Raw genomic sequence first — 15,560 nt, forward strand, 5'->3', positions numbered from 1 at the left:
AAAGGTTATTGGTCAGATGATTAATTTGATTATGTTTTAACAAGATGTTATGCTTGAGCCTTGGTAGAGAGCTTGACTTGTTGTACTACCACTAGATGGTAGATGCATATAACACTCAGTAGCCTAACATTAACGGATTTAACATTTTTTATTAGACACACCATGGCCACCTGGAGATGCGGCCTGATTTGTCACATTTTGTAGATTTTGATTACAGCTTCTGCTGGTGTTTGACTGACATTTTCTGAGATTTTTTTACTTTTTGCTGTCTCTTAATGAAATGAAAGCTTTTTGTTGCCTTGGGGAAGCAGTAAAAAATGAGAAAAAGTAAGTTGAAAAACGCTAAATCAGACTGTTATTGAAAAATTAACAGTCTGACTAAAATCTTCGAAATCAAATATTCATTGTTTTTCAACGTCTGAGGATGTTAAAACCTATTGTGTCATCTGGGGAAAACATTAAAGAAGGCGTAAAAATATAATTTTTAAAAAAATTTATTTAAGCATTCGCAAAAAGTTAGCAAAATCTGGAAATTTCTGCAAAATGTGACAAATCAGGCCGTATCTGTAGGTAGCCATGGACACACACAAAAAAACAAGAAAAAAAAGCTATTAAACCCAACGTTTTCGACGCCACATAGTGTCCTCATCAGGAATAATTATAGGCTACATCTAAGAGAAATTAATACATGAATACGAAAATTTTACATTAAAGCTGTAGTGTACATTGTACAAGCGACACCTCCCAACAGCATCATCAACAACTGACACACGAATTTAATGCAGGATAGGCTACACAAATTGGCGAGGGCCAGATCAATGATATGATATGCGCAACACAAAACACTAAATAATAGTTTTATTGCTGCCTGATAGCCTACTACTATTGCGCACAGATGTCCAATTCTGCAGTAAAACGTTGCATGGTTTGCAATACGCCTAAGCAATCATCACTCGTTTTGCCCATGAAAAGGGGGCCCGGAGTGAGAGGGGGATCCGGAATGACTGTTCGTACACCTAGTGAAAATTTCTCTCAGAGGCCCTGCCTCTGCCCCATATTAGGCTCAAACGATGACCACCATTTTGAGTATTGTCAAGAGACAACTAACCAGTGACCATTGTGGGTTCAAATCCCACCGCTGCCAAGCCTGTTTAGTTTTCGTCTATTCCTTTATTTTTACCAGTGTCATAACAAACAATCTTTTCTAATGTTTAGTATTATTTTTCAAAATCCTTGCATGCTGCAGAAAATATCCTCTTTCATTTGTGACCGTTGTTAATGCTTTAGAGTCAAAAAATTCAATACAACGCTTGGCCTTGCCGCTTTTGCGCTTGATTTGCCATAACATTTTAAATTGTCATAAAATAATAGTTTGCGTTCTTTCTGGTGTAAATTGTTGTAATTTTTTTCTATATTGTAGTGACATTAGAGCCCGGTTAGCTCAGTTGGTAGAGCGTTGTACTTTTAATCCAACGGTCAAGGGTTCAAGCCCCTTATCCGGCGGGTTTGCAGATTGTGTAACCCAGTCAGCTTTTATTGTCAAACGGACAAAAGTGGCCCCAGGATCAACAAAATTTGGTCACTTTGCAGCAAGTATAGTTTTTCTTAATGAGAAAATTTTATGAGGTCAATGTCCAGCGTGGTCCAACCAGCAACATTTGGGCGGTATTCGTCAAGGAGGGTTCTTTCTGTTCATCTTATGCAACAAGAAGAGCTACACCTATCAAACAAAACTTCTGAAAATCTGAAAGGCCGCTCAAGGTTTGAAAGCATCTACGAAATACTAGTTTGTATTATGCAGATTTCTCGTTTACTAAACCCGCAGTTCATCAATATGATCGACAGAAGCTTCATTACGATCACCATTAAGTCGACACCCGTTCCACCAGCCTGACACTACAAAAGACAGACGTGGGTGAGCCTCAACCATCTCTGTGCGGGCGTCGGGCTTTTTCGTTCAACCATGCACCAATGGGGAATGGCTTCTTTCTCTTCTTGTGAATGTGGTGTTGATGAGGAACAGACCGCAGACCACATCATCACCAATTGCATCATCTTCAAGCCACTTAATGGAGTGGAAGGTCTGTGTGTTTTGGATGATGAAACAAAAGACTGGCTTCCCACTAATAGCCTTCCAGTTTAGTCGGGGAATATCATGAGTCCGGGGTGGTAAAAGGATAGACCCTCTGCCCCAAAGGCTCACACGACGACCATTTTGAGTATTGTCAAGAGACAACTGCCCATTGTTGTGGGTAGCGTGGCCGAGCGGTCTAAGGCGCTGGTTTAGGCACCAGTCATTTCGATGGCGTGGGTTCAAATCCCACCGCTGCCAAGCATGTTCAGTTTTCGTCTATTCCTTTATTTTTACCAGTGTCATAACAAACGATCTTTTCTAATGTTTAGCATTATTTTTCAAAGACCTTGCAGTTTGCATGCTTCAGAAAGCATTCTCTTTCATTTGTGACCGTTGTTAATGCTTCAGAGTCAAAAAAGTTTGATATTGGTTGGCCTTGCCGCTTTTGCGCTTGATTTGCATTGACATATAGATTGTCATAAAATTATAGTTTGCTTTCCTTCTGGTGTAAATTGTTGTAATTTTTTTTTATATTGTAGAGAAATTACAGCCCGGTTAGCTCAGTCGGTAGAGCGTTGGACTTTTAACCCAACGGTCAAGGGTTCAAGTCTCTTATCGAGACTTGTGTTGTTAAATTGCTTGGATGTAAAAATTGCCGTGTTTACCCGAGCCGAAAAATGGTCTCAAGTGCTAGCAAGTAATCCGTATGTTTGATTAAATGATTGAAAAACTCGCCAAAAACGGTTCAGACGAAGATGAGATAAGCCAACTGAAAAAGATGAGACAAAAAACTGAATTTGACGCGGGCAAACGACGCTTCGGTTGCTTCTGGTTCAACTAAGCAACCTCTTTGCAAAAGTTGAACCTATCTTTTGTGAGCGGAGTTTGTCACTTCAAACGGATTTGGAAAAATTAGCAATAGCCTACCACCAGTAGAAGCATTTTAAATCTGTAACACTGCAACAGCCATTTAAATGTAATAACAGTTCGTGACTTCAAAAAATCTTATTGGCTTTTGTGCTCTTAAGCTACAGAGTATGGCGTTGGTGTGAATCTGTGGTTCACTTGTTCAATATCTTGACTTTAGTGACAATAATTTGAAGTCATGTTTTAAAATTACATGTTTACCGTCGATGCTATTGAATAAGACTTGAAAATAGGGATTAAAAATCCCGGATTCAAATTTTGATGTAAAATATTCGACTGTTCCAAATCTTGAATCTGATTTACAAGATATTAACGAGTCAGTTCAAGAAAGTTGTCTTTTTATTGGCTTTAAGAAAAATGGAACCAGCCACAAACAATCCGCCGCGGGCGTCACAGAGACACAGCACCCAAAATAAGTGGAACATTTTCAGTAGCAAACCGACCAACCCTGTCACACTGAGTCAAGGACTGCAGGTGAAAAGGACTGAATTGCAGACTCAGTTGTGAAACGCACAGTGTCAAAATACAGAAACTAAAAAATCGTACAGCAAACCTCAACAAAAGATTGGCGACTCTCAAGTTTAAAGCCCACTTCACCAAGGCGTTCTTGCAGCATTTATTAAACCTGTTGAGTATTCAGGTGAATTCCACATGGAATCCAGAGTTCGTGGGAAACGGAAAATACACATTTTCATCGGGCTTATGTTATCTGGTCATGATAAAGCAAACATAGATTCATACTTTTTTCTTGCAGTCGAAATACCGAAATGGGCATACCGCATGAAACGACATAGGCTACCGGTACATCAAAGTGATCCAAGCAAAGAAATCAGTTTTTTCCCCATTGATTGAACGTCTGCAGATGTTGAATCCACGTAAAAAAGGACCGATTTCCTGGCTTGGAATAAACACTATTTGAAAGTGAATTGCTGTTGCATGGAATACCTTGCAGAAAGCAGTCAAATCGGTCGTAAAATGCCTTTACAACAATGCGTGTCTACCGATTGCAACATTATCTTCGTCTTGGTTTTTTAAACCAACAAGTAACTTGAACAAGAAAAAAATGGCCTAAGACTCTACAGCAAAATAGTCAGCAACAACACTATGGCAGTATCAAGGTCAGTTAAAGCAAAATTACGATGTCTTTCCGTTGATTAGATGTTTTTTTACCTCGTAAGTAGAATTCTAGCCATCAAAGGTAGTCTACTTTACAAAGATTCAACGTCTACAGACATTGATTTTTGAAAGAATCGACTTGGGTGGTTGTAGTACATACCAATCACCAAATCATTAACACAAAAAATGACGAACTCAACCAAAGCAGAAAATAATGATCAATTGACAAATATAGCAACATGTTCTCCCTGAATTATGTAGCAGATTCAACCATTTGTGTCACAAATTGTTAAGATCGATGAATTTGGTAAGACATTGATGAATTTGTTACTTAGTGAAACCTTAAACTAAGCGATATAGTTCATAGAGAACACTTTAAATAGTATCATCAAGTAGAAACAAATCTTTTCTACTTCAGCATATTTTTAAAAGCAATCACACACAGTGGTCGTGTTATACTATTCTAAAATAAGTCTCACTTAAAGCGTTTTTAACTAGCAGCCTACTTGACTTGTAATAGCCTTAGCTTTTTGGACCCTTTAAGGGAAGTGTTGAAGCAAATAAATTTTCCGATGGAATTTTTTGAACTGTTTTTATGATACCCCCTATCCACAATAAAATATCATCAAGAATAACTTGACTGCTTTGTCGATGGCAGTAATTTTGAATTAAAATTTGAAAACTTCGCATTATAGCTGTGTGTTGCACACCACATTGGATTGTTTCCTTTTAACAGTCTTCTTAACTTTAAAGTTATTTTGTTTTGTGTCGGCATCGGGACTCTGTTCTTCGTTTCAGAATGATAAGCTGCTTCAGTTCATCCAAAAAAACGCTGTTTTTGTTTGGAATTCTCCAATCTCCTACAACACGTGCATGACATGGGGTAAGTGCACTGTTGAATTAACATGCTTGGCTTGTGAAAGAAAATTTTCTTAACGGTAAAAATCAGTCGTTTTTGAATTGATGTAACATCTGTAGACATCAAATCAATGTCAGATTTTGCTAGTGGGAAAAATGTCATTTTGCCAGCATGTTCACCAACAGAATAAGTTTGATAATATCAAGTCGTAAAATCAAAACAAAGTAAAGATCTTGAAAAGTTGATCGGAGGATGAGTTGTTGCTTTGGAATAACAGCGTTGTTTGTCGCAGGTCACATGAAAAACTTGAAACAAGCTTAAAGTTGAGTTTCTGGTAAATGTTTGACGATTTGGAGTGGAAGGCATTGAAGACATGAAAAACACTTTGGCTTGTGCAACAGGTGACCGAGTTTCAATAGGACTAAACTGCACTGATCGGGTTAAAACCGGTTTGTTGAGTCACTTTCCGTTCAGATGATTATCCTTTGAAATTTGTCGACCGAAATTTCGACTGAAGGAAGACTGCAATAAAAATATGAAATTCAATAAAAAGTCAATGAAGTTGGCGTTAAATGCATAAAATCAACTAGTCAAAAATCAAAAAATTCTAAGAATTAGGTAACAATTTGAAAAAACATAGGTCCTTTATTAATCCCTGCTTACCCTAAGGCCTTTCTTCACGCGAGAGCCGCCTGAGCTGCTGCGGGTAAAAGGAGATTTTTTCACAGTATCTTCAACAGTACAAAGCACCTCATCACCGAGAGATTCTCTGAAGAAACAATGAATTTTTGAGTGTTGAAAGCGATTTTGAAGGAGTCAAAATAATTGTTGGTGATTTTTCCACTTTTTAAACGTTGGAAAACATCATAAACTTTTGTCAAAATACGTTTGTGACGAGCAGTTGAAAATTTGGGTAAATGGACAGAAAGGCGCCAACATTGAAGTACGTCATAAAGTGTCTTCCCTCGAACACAACCAGTTGTCGTCAATAGGCGTCGAACTTACGCTCTTCCGACCGATGGACAAACGCTTTCAGCACCACGGCCAAGTAGCCGATGTAACAAAACTAATGCAGGAGAAAACAGTCAATAACTCGCTACCTGGCTTGCTTGACTAAGGAATCGAACTCAGAAGCCAGGTGTCTCCTAACAGTGGCCTTGTTGACCGGGATGCCCAATGGTCCAGCCATATCGTCCGATGTAAAGCGTGAGTCAAGCACAATAAGAGCACCATGGAGTCCAGAGTCACGCAAGTTAGCAGAGTATTCTAATGGGATGAAACAAATATTTAGTTTTGCAACAAGAAAGCTTAAAATTTGTACAATATTTCAGGATAAAAAAATGTCATCCAAACTTTCTTATTTTAGGTTGAAAGTGAAGAATTGAAGTGTTAAGATTTATAAAAGAATCTTTTCAAAAGGAAAACTTCACCTTCTTGAAATCTGGATGTTCATATAAGCAACTCGTTTTTTAACAGCCAACTACTCGAAAACTAACTTGAACGGCATATTTTTCTTCTAATTACATTTTTTAAACAAAATTTTTTTGGGAAAACCCGTGCACTTACTGGTGCAACTAAGCTTCTGAAAGTACGAGAAACTTTCATGGTTTAGATTCAAAAACGCTTTCTTAGTCCAAGATGAACTTTTAAATCTCAGCCGAATAGTCGATTGAATAAAAATCAGCAACACAAACTGTAGTTTGAAGCACTTTAAGGTGCTAGATTTACCTTTGAGGTCGATGGACTTCGCCCATTGTACTAATCTGCTGTTGTTCCATACCAAGAGATCGGTATCGCATGATTGACACATTTGTCGCCGCTCGTCCAACCTCTGCGCAACAACACTAACTGATCACAATCTCCATGACAACATCACACCCCATGTTTGTGACAGTGTTCAAAGAAAACAGGTCAGTGTTTACCAAGAATATGGGGTATATGGACACCCAAACAGAAAAGCTGTCACATTTACATTGATTCAACGTCGGCAGACGTTGAGTCAATGTAAATGTGACGGACTTTGCGGTCTGGGCAATGATAACGATGTGGTCGTGTTAGTGAACACATCACGACTGGGATGGAGAATGAAACCGTAAATCACAGGGTTTAAAAATGTTTATGAAACTAAATCCTTGTGATTTTTTTTGCGTTTCCGTTGAAATAACGTTATGTGGTCAGACCATACATCGTGAAACAAGTCAGCCAGCAGACCAGAGTGTTTTACATTTATTCAACGTTTATAGACATTGAATCAATGAAGAGAAGCTTGGTTTTCTGGATGAGAAGCTGCTTCACCGTATCTATACCAGTCGGTTTGAATGGTCCTTTAACCCTTTCCTTCCCAGCGTTGCCGTTCGGCAACACAAAATAAAATAAACAAACAAAAAAAAAAATTTTCATTTTTTTTTGAAGTCATTACTACCCCGTGAGAGCTTTAGAAAAATTTTCCCGCCCAAAATAATAATTCGGAAAGGAAAGAACGTTGAAACAACATTAAAAAAACTGCTTTTCTGACAGGAACATTGAGTTCAAATACCTGGATATTGAAAGCTAGCATCTGCAACAGCTGCACGCCACGCAGCGCGCTGTCTTGGTGTTCTTTTCGTCCGTCCATGCCCATGAACCTCTCCAGGTCCTTGCGCGTCAGTGACGTCAAAGTGCGGCCGTCAATTAGGTGCTCACGGAAGCGTGACGCATATTGCGTCAGGCCTACGTCACGCAACCATTGCTCGCTCACCCACCAGTGGTCCAATTGGCCAGCGGCGGACATATTGCTGAAAATGCAATATCAACGTTAGTGTAAATCTAATTGTGAAAATCCGCCTTCCAATTGCATTGTGTGAAGCAGGATTTCTCAACCGGGGGTGAATTTCATCTGTCAGGGGGGTAAATTAACGAAAGCAAGAAGGTAAAAACATGTTGAGTAGAAAGTCTAGTGAGGGTAAAGTTACGTTTAAAACATCAACAAGAGGTAGGCTTAAGCCTAAGGCAAGTAAAAAGGTTTGAAGCCTCTACAAAGCTTCAGCAAAAAAATTATTTTTTTAAACCACAAACACACATTACCAAGCAAACAAAGGGGTTCAGTCGTATTTATTTGTTGAAGTTTACAATTGAATTCAGAGTCTACGAGAAAAGACTTTATACAAAATGACGGATTAGACTAAAAATGAATGCACATCGAAGAGCACAAATACGAGATGACTAAACCGTGAAAGAAAATATTTTGAAAAACAGCGTCAGAAGCGCACATAGGCTCATGAGATTAGAGCTGGTAATCGTGTTCGTCTGACTAACAAAAAGCGAAGCAGTAGGTAACCTGCTTCTTGATAATACGTAAACAAAAACATTTATATTCAATTAATCACAGTTCGAATGCGTTGATATAATCTGACATGAATGAATGCCTTTGCGGCTTCATATTTGGCCTCAAGTGAGAATCAAGATCACAGGATTTGCCTTTAACTTTATGATGACTTTATTTTAACTCTTTTTATCGCATTGAAAAACGTAAATTAATTTTCGCATTGGTGAAACGCAAAGTAAAGTTAAATTAACTCTTTTTATTGAAGCCTAGATTACTGACAAGTTATAATGTGAGAAGTAATGGTCTCTAATCGACAGAGTATGATCGACATCAAAGTTTTGAAATGGTGTCATTCATTGCTCGAACTTACGAGCGCAGTTGAATAAAACGTCAGAAGCTGTCAACAGAAAACCAACACGATAAAGCATGTTTGATTTACGTCTGATCACGTGAAATCAATGTAAAAATGAGTTTTCTGATGTCGGAATCGTTGTTTCTCGCAAACAACAGCAAGCACGTGAGACACGTGAAAACTTACGCAATAGTGACGGCTGGATTTCGGAACTCGTCGATTGCTAAGCATAATTTTCTTCGGTGCAGAGGGTTACTTATTCCAAGGCATCGCTCCAATTCAGTCTCGGATAAGCCAAGCAATACCTGCAAACAAACGTCGTTTCAACGTCATGGAAGTAATAGGTGGATGCACGGTGGCGTCGTTTGCTATGCACGTTGGCATAATTGCGCGAGTGCGGTCAGTTGACTCAGCAACAACACTCAGGTTTGGCGTGCGGAGATAATAAGAGTCAATTGTCTGAGTCAGATGTTGTTCGGAAAGATCGCGGTTGAATTGCTTACAAGAATTGACAAGAGTAAGTTGAGCATTTGTAACATTTCTCAATCTCTGGACGTGATTACCGAACTGCAAGCTAAAAAATACTACAAATGCGCCCTTGCTCGATATCCTTGTGTTACTACGTCCATGGTTTTAAAACTGAACCATACAGATTGGCTTTTGATGGGATAAGATGTGACGACGCTGCACTGAACAGTTCCAGCCATATAATCAGTGCAAACGTCTTCAGACGTTGAATTACTGTTAAACTAATTGGCAAGCTTGTTATTTCTAGAAAATGGAGTAAGAGTTGGGATTTTTTTGGCTTTGGGAAATCGCTGCTCTGAAACAAACACCGCGAATGATGTCATTCATTAAGTTAAATTTACTCTCTTACCGTGTCACTGATGTGGCAAGTGACATTGAATACTGAGTAACACAAACAAATAAAAAAACAAGAACAGAGTGGAGTCAGCAAACCAGACAAAAAAAAGCAATCGTCATTTTTACATTGATTCAACGTCTGCAGACGTTGAATCAATGAAAAAAAACGACGGATTTACTGCCTGGGTAAGTACTAAGTAGTACAGTTTTTTTATACCTTTCCACTTTTGATGTTTTCCTCACACTCTTTGGCGTACTGTCCCATGTGCATGACGAATTCTAGCCACACAAGCACTGCGTCTGCCTTCCACCTAGCCAAGTACAATTGTTAGAAGCAGAAAAAAACTTTTGAAAAATTCTCATGTAAATATTCCAGCGACACGCTTAGAGCTTTAAATTAATAAAGGTGGAACTTTGGGCTTACTGCCAAAGTGGCATAAATTGTTTATTCAGTGTGGAGTTCGTGCACGGTATCGTTAAAATTGAGAAGTGCGATCGGCAGCGCTCACTTGTGCATTGGTATGTTTTGGTTGTTCAGCAGAATCTCCTTCTTTTCGTCGTCGCTCAATTCATTTAAACTCGTCCTGCTCAGCGCCAGAAAGACATCCGCATCTGTGGTTGGAAGATGCAACAAAATAAACACGACCAAAGACAAACAGTAGTTTTTACCGAGACAACGACGACGTGAGAACTGAAACAGAAATTTCCTGTCGTCGCTATGTAAACATGAATTAAAAAAACAGCAGAAAGGAGCCATTGTTTCACCAGGAGTTGGGTCAACACTCGCAGGACTTGTTCCTGCAGTTACGTTAATTAGTTTACATAAGCATAAACTGCAAGATAAGCACTTTAAAAAGTCGAATTTTGATGTGTAAATTTCCATTATTGTCTCGAGAATTAGCCAGTTACCCCTCCACAATGGAAAGTTGTCAGGGACCGAACAGCCAGCTTAAAATATATCTAGCGCTTGAACTCAACATTTCTTTCGGATTGCCGTCAACGGTCAATCACGTTTCTCGTATCTCAACCAAAAAAAATGATCCTTTTTTTGGTCTGAAGACGTTGAATCAATGTAAAAAGGACAACGTTTTGTGGGTGGGATAGCCAGCGCTGTATCAAAAGTTGAAGGAAAAAGCATCATGCAACGCTGTTATTGTGCTTTATGAAATACAATTTTTGACAACCGGACGTTGAATTAATGTTGACTTAACACAAAAGCAGTATCCCTGTTCTTGACCAATATCATACAACAGTTAAATACAGTAAATCTGACAGCAAATCAGTCGTTTATTACATTGATTCAACGTATTCAGACGTTGAGTCAATGTAAAAAGCGACTGATTTGCAGTCAAGAATCAAGCATACCCTTGATCAGACACATGCATTCAGACGCAGGCGACACAGAAGTTATTAAAGTCTATGTCACATAAAATGCTTCTTACAGGATATCTACTCACAAGCATTGGTTAACCACAAAAATTAATCCGCTATTCCAAGAATAGTTAATTGGTTGAACAGTTAAAGTACCTTGTTTGGAGAGGGCAAATTGCAGCAGCTGATCGCGGAGGATTGTGTTTTTTGATTGACACAAAAGCGAAAAAAACTGAACAGTCGAATCAAAAAGTGACCAAACAGTGAAAAGATTATGCGACTCATGGCCGCTTAATGTCTGTGAAAATGTGCACATATACGCAATAACAATACGGTAGGTCGAAGACATGCGCGCATGCACACAAACCTGCTGGCAGAGATCCCAGCGAAAAGGAAGCGTTTCTTGGGACTGTGAGGGCTACGTCGTATCCTATCACCAAAACCAGATAATGACGTTTGATAGAGTTCATAAAAACGAAATGCAGGTCGGACAAATTGAAACGAAACCAAAACTTGTCTGTCCACAAATCATCCGTTTATAGCTCAAACGTTGAATCAATGTAAAAAGGACTCATTTGTCAGTTGGGATTATTCACCTAGACAGCAAAATCCGTCTTTGTTACATTAATTTTTTTAATTCAACGTTTGCAGAAAAAATGGCGGATTTTGCTGTCTGAGTAGTTAGTTAACAAAATCAGTCTTTCTTGGCAATGGTTTGACTGCAGATGTTGACTGAAAGTGTGGCGAGCGTGCCATATTTAAAACTGATCGTCTTCTTTTGGTATCATGCACGTTATAACGCCCGCGTTTTGTCGCTTCTGCCGTTTTCTAGACCTATGCAATGTTTAGCATATGATACATTGTTTTTCGTTGTAATGGTCAGAAATAAAAACAAACTGAACTGAACAGATGTTGAATCAATGCGGAAAACGATTGATTTTGCCTAAATGGGCCAACAATTGCTCACACAGTGAAGCAACCGTCATTAACATGCTGCAGACGTTGAATCATGTCTGCAGACGTTAAATCAATGTAAAAAACGGTTGCTTTGATGTGTGGGTATGTGCCACAATTCAAAAATGACCTTTCTGGAAACATCAATTGACCTTTGTAAGTAGAATTGTAATCTTCTGAAACCGGGTTAAAAATAAAATAGAAAACAACAAACTGCCTTTAGAATGGCGTCAGCGCCAGATGCTCTGAATTTTTCGAAAAACAAGTTGAAGCGAAGATAAACAGGCAAATTGTAAAGTGTAATATTGATCTTAGCTGACGGGCGAGTGGCTCAGTTCTTTTGTAAACAGGCGACATGACAAACAGTGCAACGTATTATTATATTGCTCGTGTCAAACAAGTTCAGACCGGTTTAAAGCGGTTGTAAACACGTGAGAAAATTTCTCTAACAGTAAACGCATGGCTGACGCATGGCTGCCGGTATCATTTTCACACATTCACACTTAGTGTGCAGAACGATGTCACCCAGAATTAGCTACAACGACACTTTAATATTGTTTCGTGCAGCCCAAACCATGCACGATAAATGCAAACAAGTTTTGCGCTGAAAGTCCAGATCGAAATAGGTTTCCTGTGCGCATTACAGTCGAACACTTAGTTATTGGAGAAGTCAACCTAACTAGCAAAAGTTGTTTTCCTCACTTTTTACGTCTGCAGACGTTGAATTAGTGCAAAAATCACAAATTCTGCTCACTGGAGTTCACCTAATAAGACTTCTATGTTAAACAAACTCAACGAAAAGTTGTTTTTTTCCTCGTTGTTCATCTTGAAACTGATTAATGCCGCAAGGTCATAACAGCAAATTTCAAAACGGAATCTTAAAGTTTATCCCAACTTCAAAAGGCAGCTTGCTGTTGAAAAGTTGTGATTGGCAGTCACGCGGTCGCAATAAGCACGGCAGTGTTGAAGGTCAGGCCCAAAACAGCGTAGTCTGCAACTTCGCCATAGTCGTTGCTATGGTTAGGTACACGTATGTATTGGATACTTATTACTCGGCCTTGCGCTGATAGGAAGAGAGTCACAAAAGTCACAAAGCGCATTAAATGTGAATAACTTTCGAACGAACAGGGAACTTAATCTGAAGAACTGCAACTTGTTACAAAGCGCTTAACTAATCGCCGGACATATTGTAAAAACACCCTCCTTCAAGTAAGCCCGATTGTGGGCGGAATTGTTCTTTTTGACATGGATTCAACGTTTGTAGGCAATAATTCAATAGAAAAACGAGCACAGACGCTGTCTGGACATTCAGAGTTGTATGTAAAGCCCGCCAAAATCCGAACCGCAAGTGGCACCATTGTCACAGATTAAAAGAATAGACCCTTGGCACCAGAAACTCATACCACGAAGAAAAGCAACTAAAATCTTCACTTACTGCCGATGTCCAGACTTTTTCTGTTGCGTCCTCTTCGGAAAGCCCGAGATAAGGAGCCGGAAAGATGCTGGACCAGCTTCGGTCGACGGCTGTACGCCGGACCGAGGGATCCGCTCACATCTCCGTGGACATCTTCGGTGCTAGAGGAAGAGTTACCTCCAGCGGACCCGTTTTGATTCACGTAGTGGCGTGGAGTAAGAGGAGAAGGAGTGGTGACAAGAAGAGGATCATGGCATTGCATAGAAGAATTTGGTTCCGTGGCTGCAAGAGAACAAGACAAGACACGAAACTTAAAAAATTGTTCAATGTCTTCACCTGAACTTTTGCTTGACGATAAAAGAAAAAAAAAAACAGTTTAGAACTTGAGCCTATTTCTCAAAGCAACTTAAAGGGTAAAAATCACAATTTTATCAAAGCATTTAGAATTTTACACATTAACATAGCAGCTCAGGTGTTAGATGAATGTGCCAAGTGATTTTGTGAAATGGTGAGAAAAAGACAACCTTCAGAAAACATTACATAGTTACAATTGTACTAACCGGATAAGCTGTAAGTTTTAAAACTTTCTTCGACGGCAATATGTAAAGAACGTCTTTTCGATGAAGTAGTCTGCAGCTGCGTGGGAGCTTGGCGCAGCTGCAAAATAATGTCAGTGGCCGAGAATTAATAACTTTTACAGTATAATAACTCAAATGTAACGAACTTTCATCCATCCCACTTTCGATGCATTTCAAAAGCAATATCCCCCTTTTTTCTATCTTAAAAGATTGTCCAATGTACAAAGATAAAACTATACCTGTTAAGTCAACACGCCATACTCACAACCAATGCAATTTTTGCGATTTTTAAAGTTTTTTTTCAAAATCATCCATTGATGAACTATTGTCATTTATTTTCATGGCCATGGATGACAATCGGTTTGAGAAAGAAAATAAAACACACCACTACTTACAGTGGAGAGGTCAGATTCAAGTTCCCGAATTTTTCTCTCGTTGGAGACAAGTTCTCCTCTTAGAGATGTAACAACTTCCACGAGATCCTGATGCTTTCTGGATAGATCATTGCGCTCCCGGAATAGTTTGTTTCTCTCCTCATCCGCCATCTGCATCATATCTTCATTTTCCTGAAAAAATGATCTAATCATCTAAGAGTTTAATATATTCGCAAATAACGTAAAAACAATGTAAGATTAACATTAGATAAAAGGTGAGGCAGAAATTAGACTTTTTTAAAATTTTATGCCGAAATGGAAACTTTAAATTTATCAAAAAATTATCTTTTGCAACTGGATTATACTATTAAGGATACTTTCAGAAAGGTACAGACATTCGAATTGGTGACTGGAAAATTGCCTTTAATAACGGGTTATATATCACCTGTGACACAGGAATAGAATATAAACGTCATATTGACAGTGATTTAAGTCATCGCAAATCAATTGAATTTACACAGAACAAATATAAGAGATTTGAAATTACACAGAACAAATATAACATTATGGTAAGCAAATGTACATTCTTACTGACTTAAACGCTACCAAGCGTTGTTCTTGTGTTCAATTATCGTGCTTACTTTTCTTTGAAGTTCAAATTCCCGAATAAAATCTCTTATTTGCTCTTCCTTGTCGTCTGTTGTCTTTCGCATTTCCTGCATTTGGCTGAGCAGTTCGGTCTTGTCGGCTTTCAGTCGTTCTCTGTCGCTTTTCAAAGCTGAGCGTACAAAAAAGAGGCTTCACATCCCATTGAGGCAATGGCTGTCCTATTTATAGCTTACGGCACACTAAAACTGTTAAGGAACTTTTGCGGTACAACTTAAGAATAGACAAATAAAACTTAACAACGAGACGGCATTTAACATAATAACATAAAAATAAACTAAAAATTACAAACGTTTTCGGCCATACTCATGTTAGCCCTTTTCAAGTAACCAACTGATCATCATCAATTAACATCTTACGAAAACGTTGAACTTTATAAGTTAACATTTATGATGGAAATAGTAGCATCTATCCAGTTATTATGATGGAAATAAGTATTTTACGAATATACCTTCTATGGTTTCTTTGTTTCTATTATCGCTGTTGTTAATTTGTTGCTTCAAATTGGCAATCTCTTTCTGTAGTTGCCTATTATTCAAGTTCAAAGTCTTGTTTTCTTCCACAATTTTATTGGTCTCAATCGTTTCTGTGCAATATGTTGGAAATTAATCGTCATCGTTACGATTGTGAAATGATTTCGGTCGTACAACAGCAACAAACGGTAAAAAGACATAAAGGAAAATATGTATGCAGGAAAGCTAAAGACA

General features: G+C 38.6%; 1 protein-coding gene across 4 annotated transcripts in view; it reads right to left on the bottom strand.

The window, feature by feature from the left end:
* Positions 1–3,322: 3,322 nt before the first annotated feature.
* Positions 3,323–15,560, bottom strand: part of LOC145767398 (kazrin-like) — a 30,275-nt gene continuing 18,037 nt past the window's right edge. For 3 of the 4 annotated variants that reach the window (XM_082579213.1, XM_082579212.1, XM_082579215.1), the window contains exons 4-17: positions 15,305–15,439; positions 14,829–14,965; positions 14,209–14,379; positions 13,796–13,892; positions 13,257–13,517; positions 11,235–11,297; positions 10,006–10,108; positions 9,714–9,807; positions 8,819–8,937; positions 7,513–7,750; positions 6,705–6,807; positions 6,077–6,242; positions 5,640–5,745; positions 3,323–5,498 (exon numbers count right to left, since the gene is read on the bottom strand). In XM_082579213.1, coding sequence (XP_082435339.1) covers positions 5,436–5,498; positions 5,640–5,745; positions 6,077–6,242; positions 6,705–6,807; positions 7,513–7,750; positions 8,819–8,937; positions 9,714–9,807; positions 10,006–10,108; positions 11,235–11,297; positions 13,257–13,517; positions 13,796–13,892; positions 14,209–14,379; positions 14,829–14,965; positions 15,305–15,439 — 1,856 coding nt within the window. In that variant the 3' untranslated portion in view covers positions 3,323–5,435. The remainder of the gene's footprint in view (positions 5,499–5,639; positions 5,746–6,076; positions 6,243–6,704; positions 6,808–7,512; positions 7,751–8,818; positions 8,938–9,713; positions 9,808–10,005; positions 10,109–11,234; positions 11,298–13,256; positions 13,518–13,795; positions 13,893–14,208; positions 14,380–14,828; positions 14,966–15,304; positions 15,440–15,560) is intronic. The other variant, XM_082579214.1, reaches the window with a different exon arrangement.

This window comes from Aplidium turbinatum, chromosome 3 (genome assembly GCF_918807975.1).
Source record: "Aplidium turbinatum chromosome 3, kaAplTurb1.1, whole genome shotgun sequence".
Lineage (NCBI taxonomy): Eukaryota > Metazoa > Chordata > Ascidiacea > Aplousobranchia > Polyclinidae > Aplidium > Aplidium turbinatum.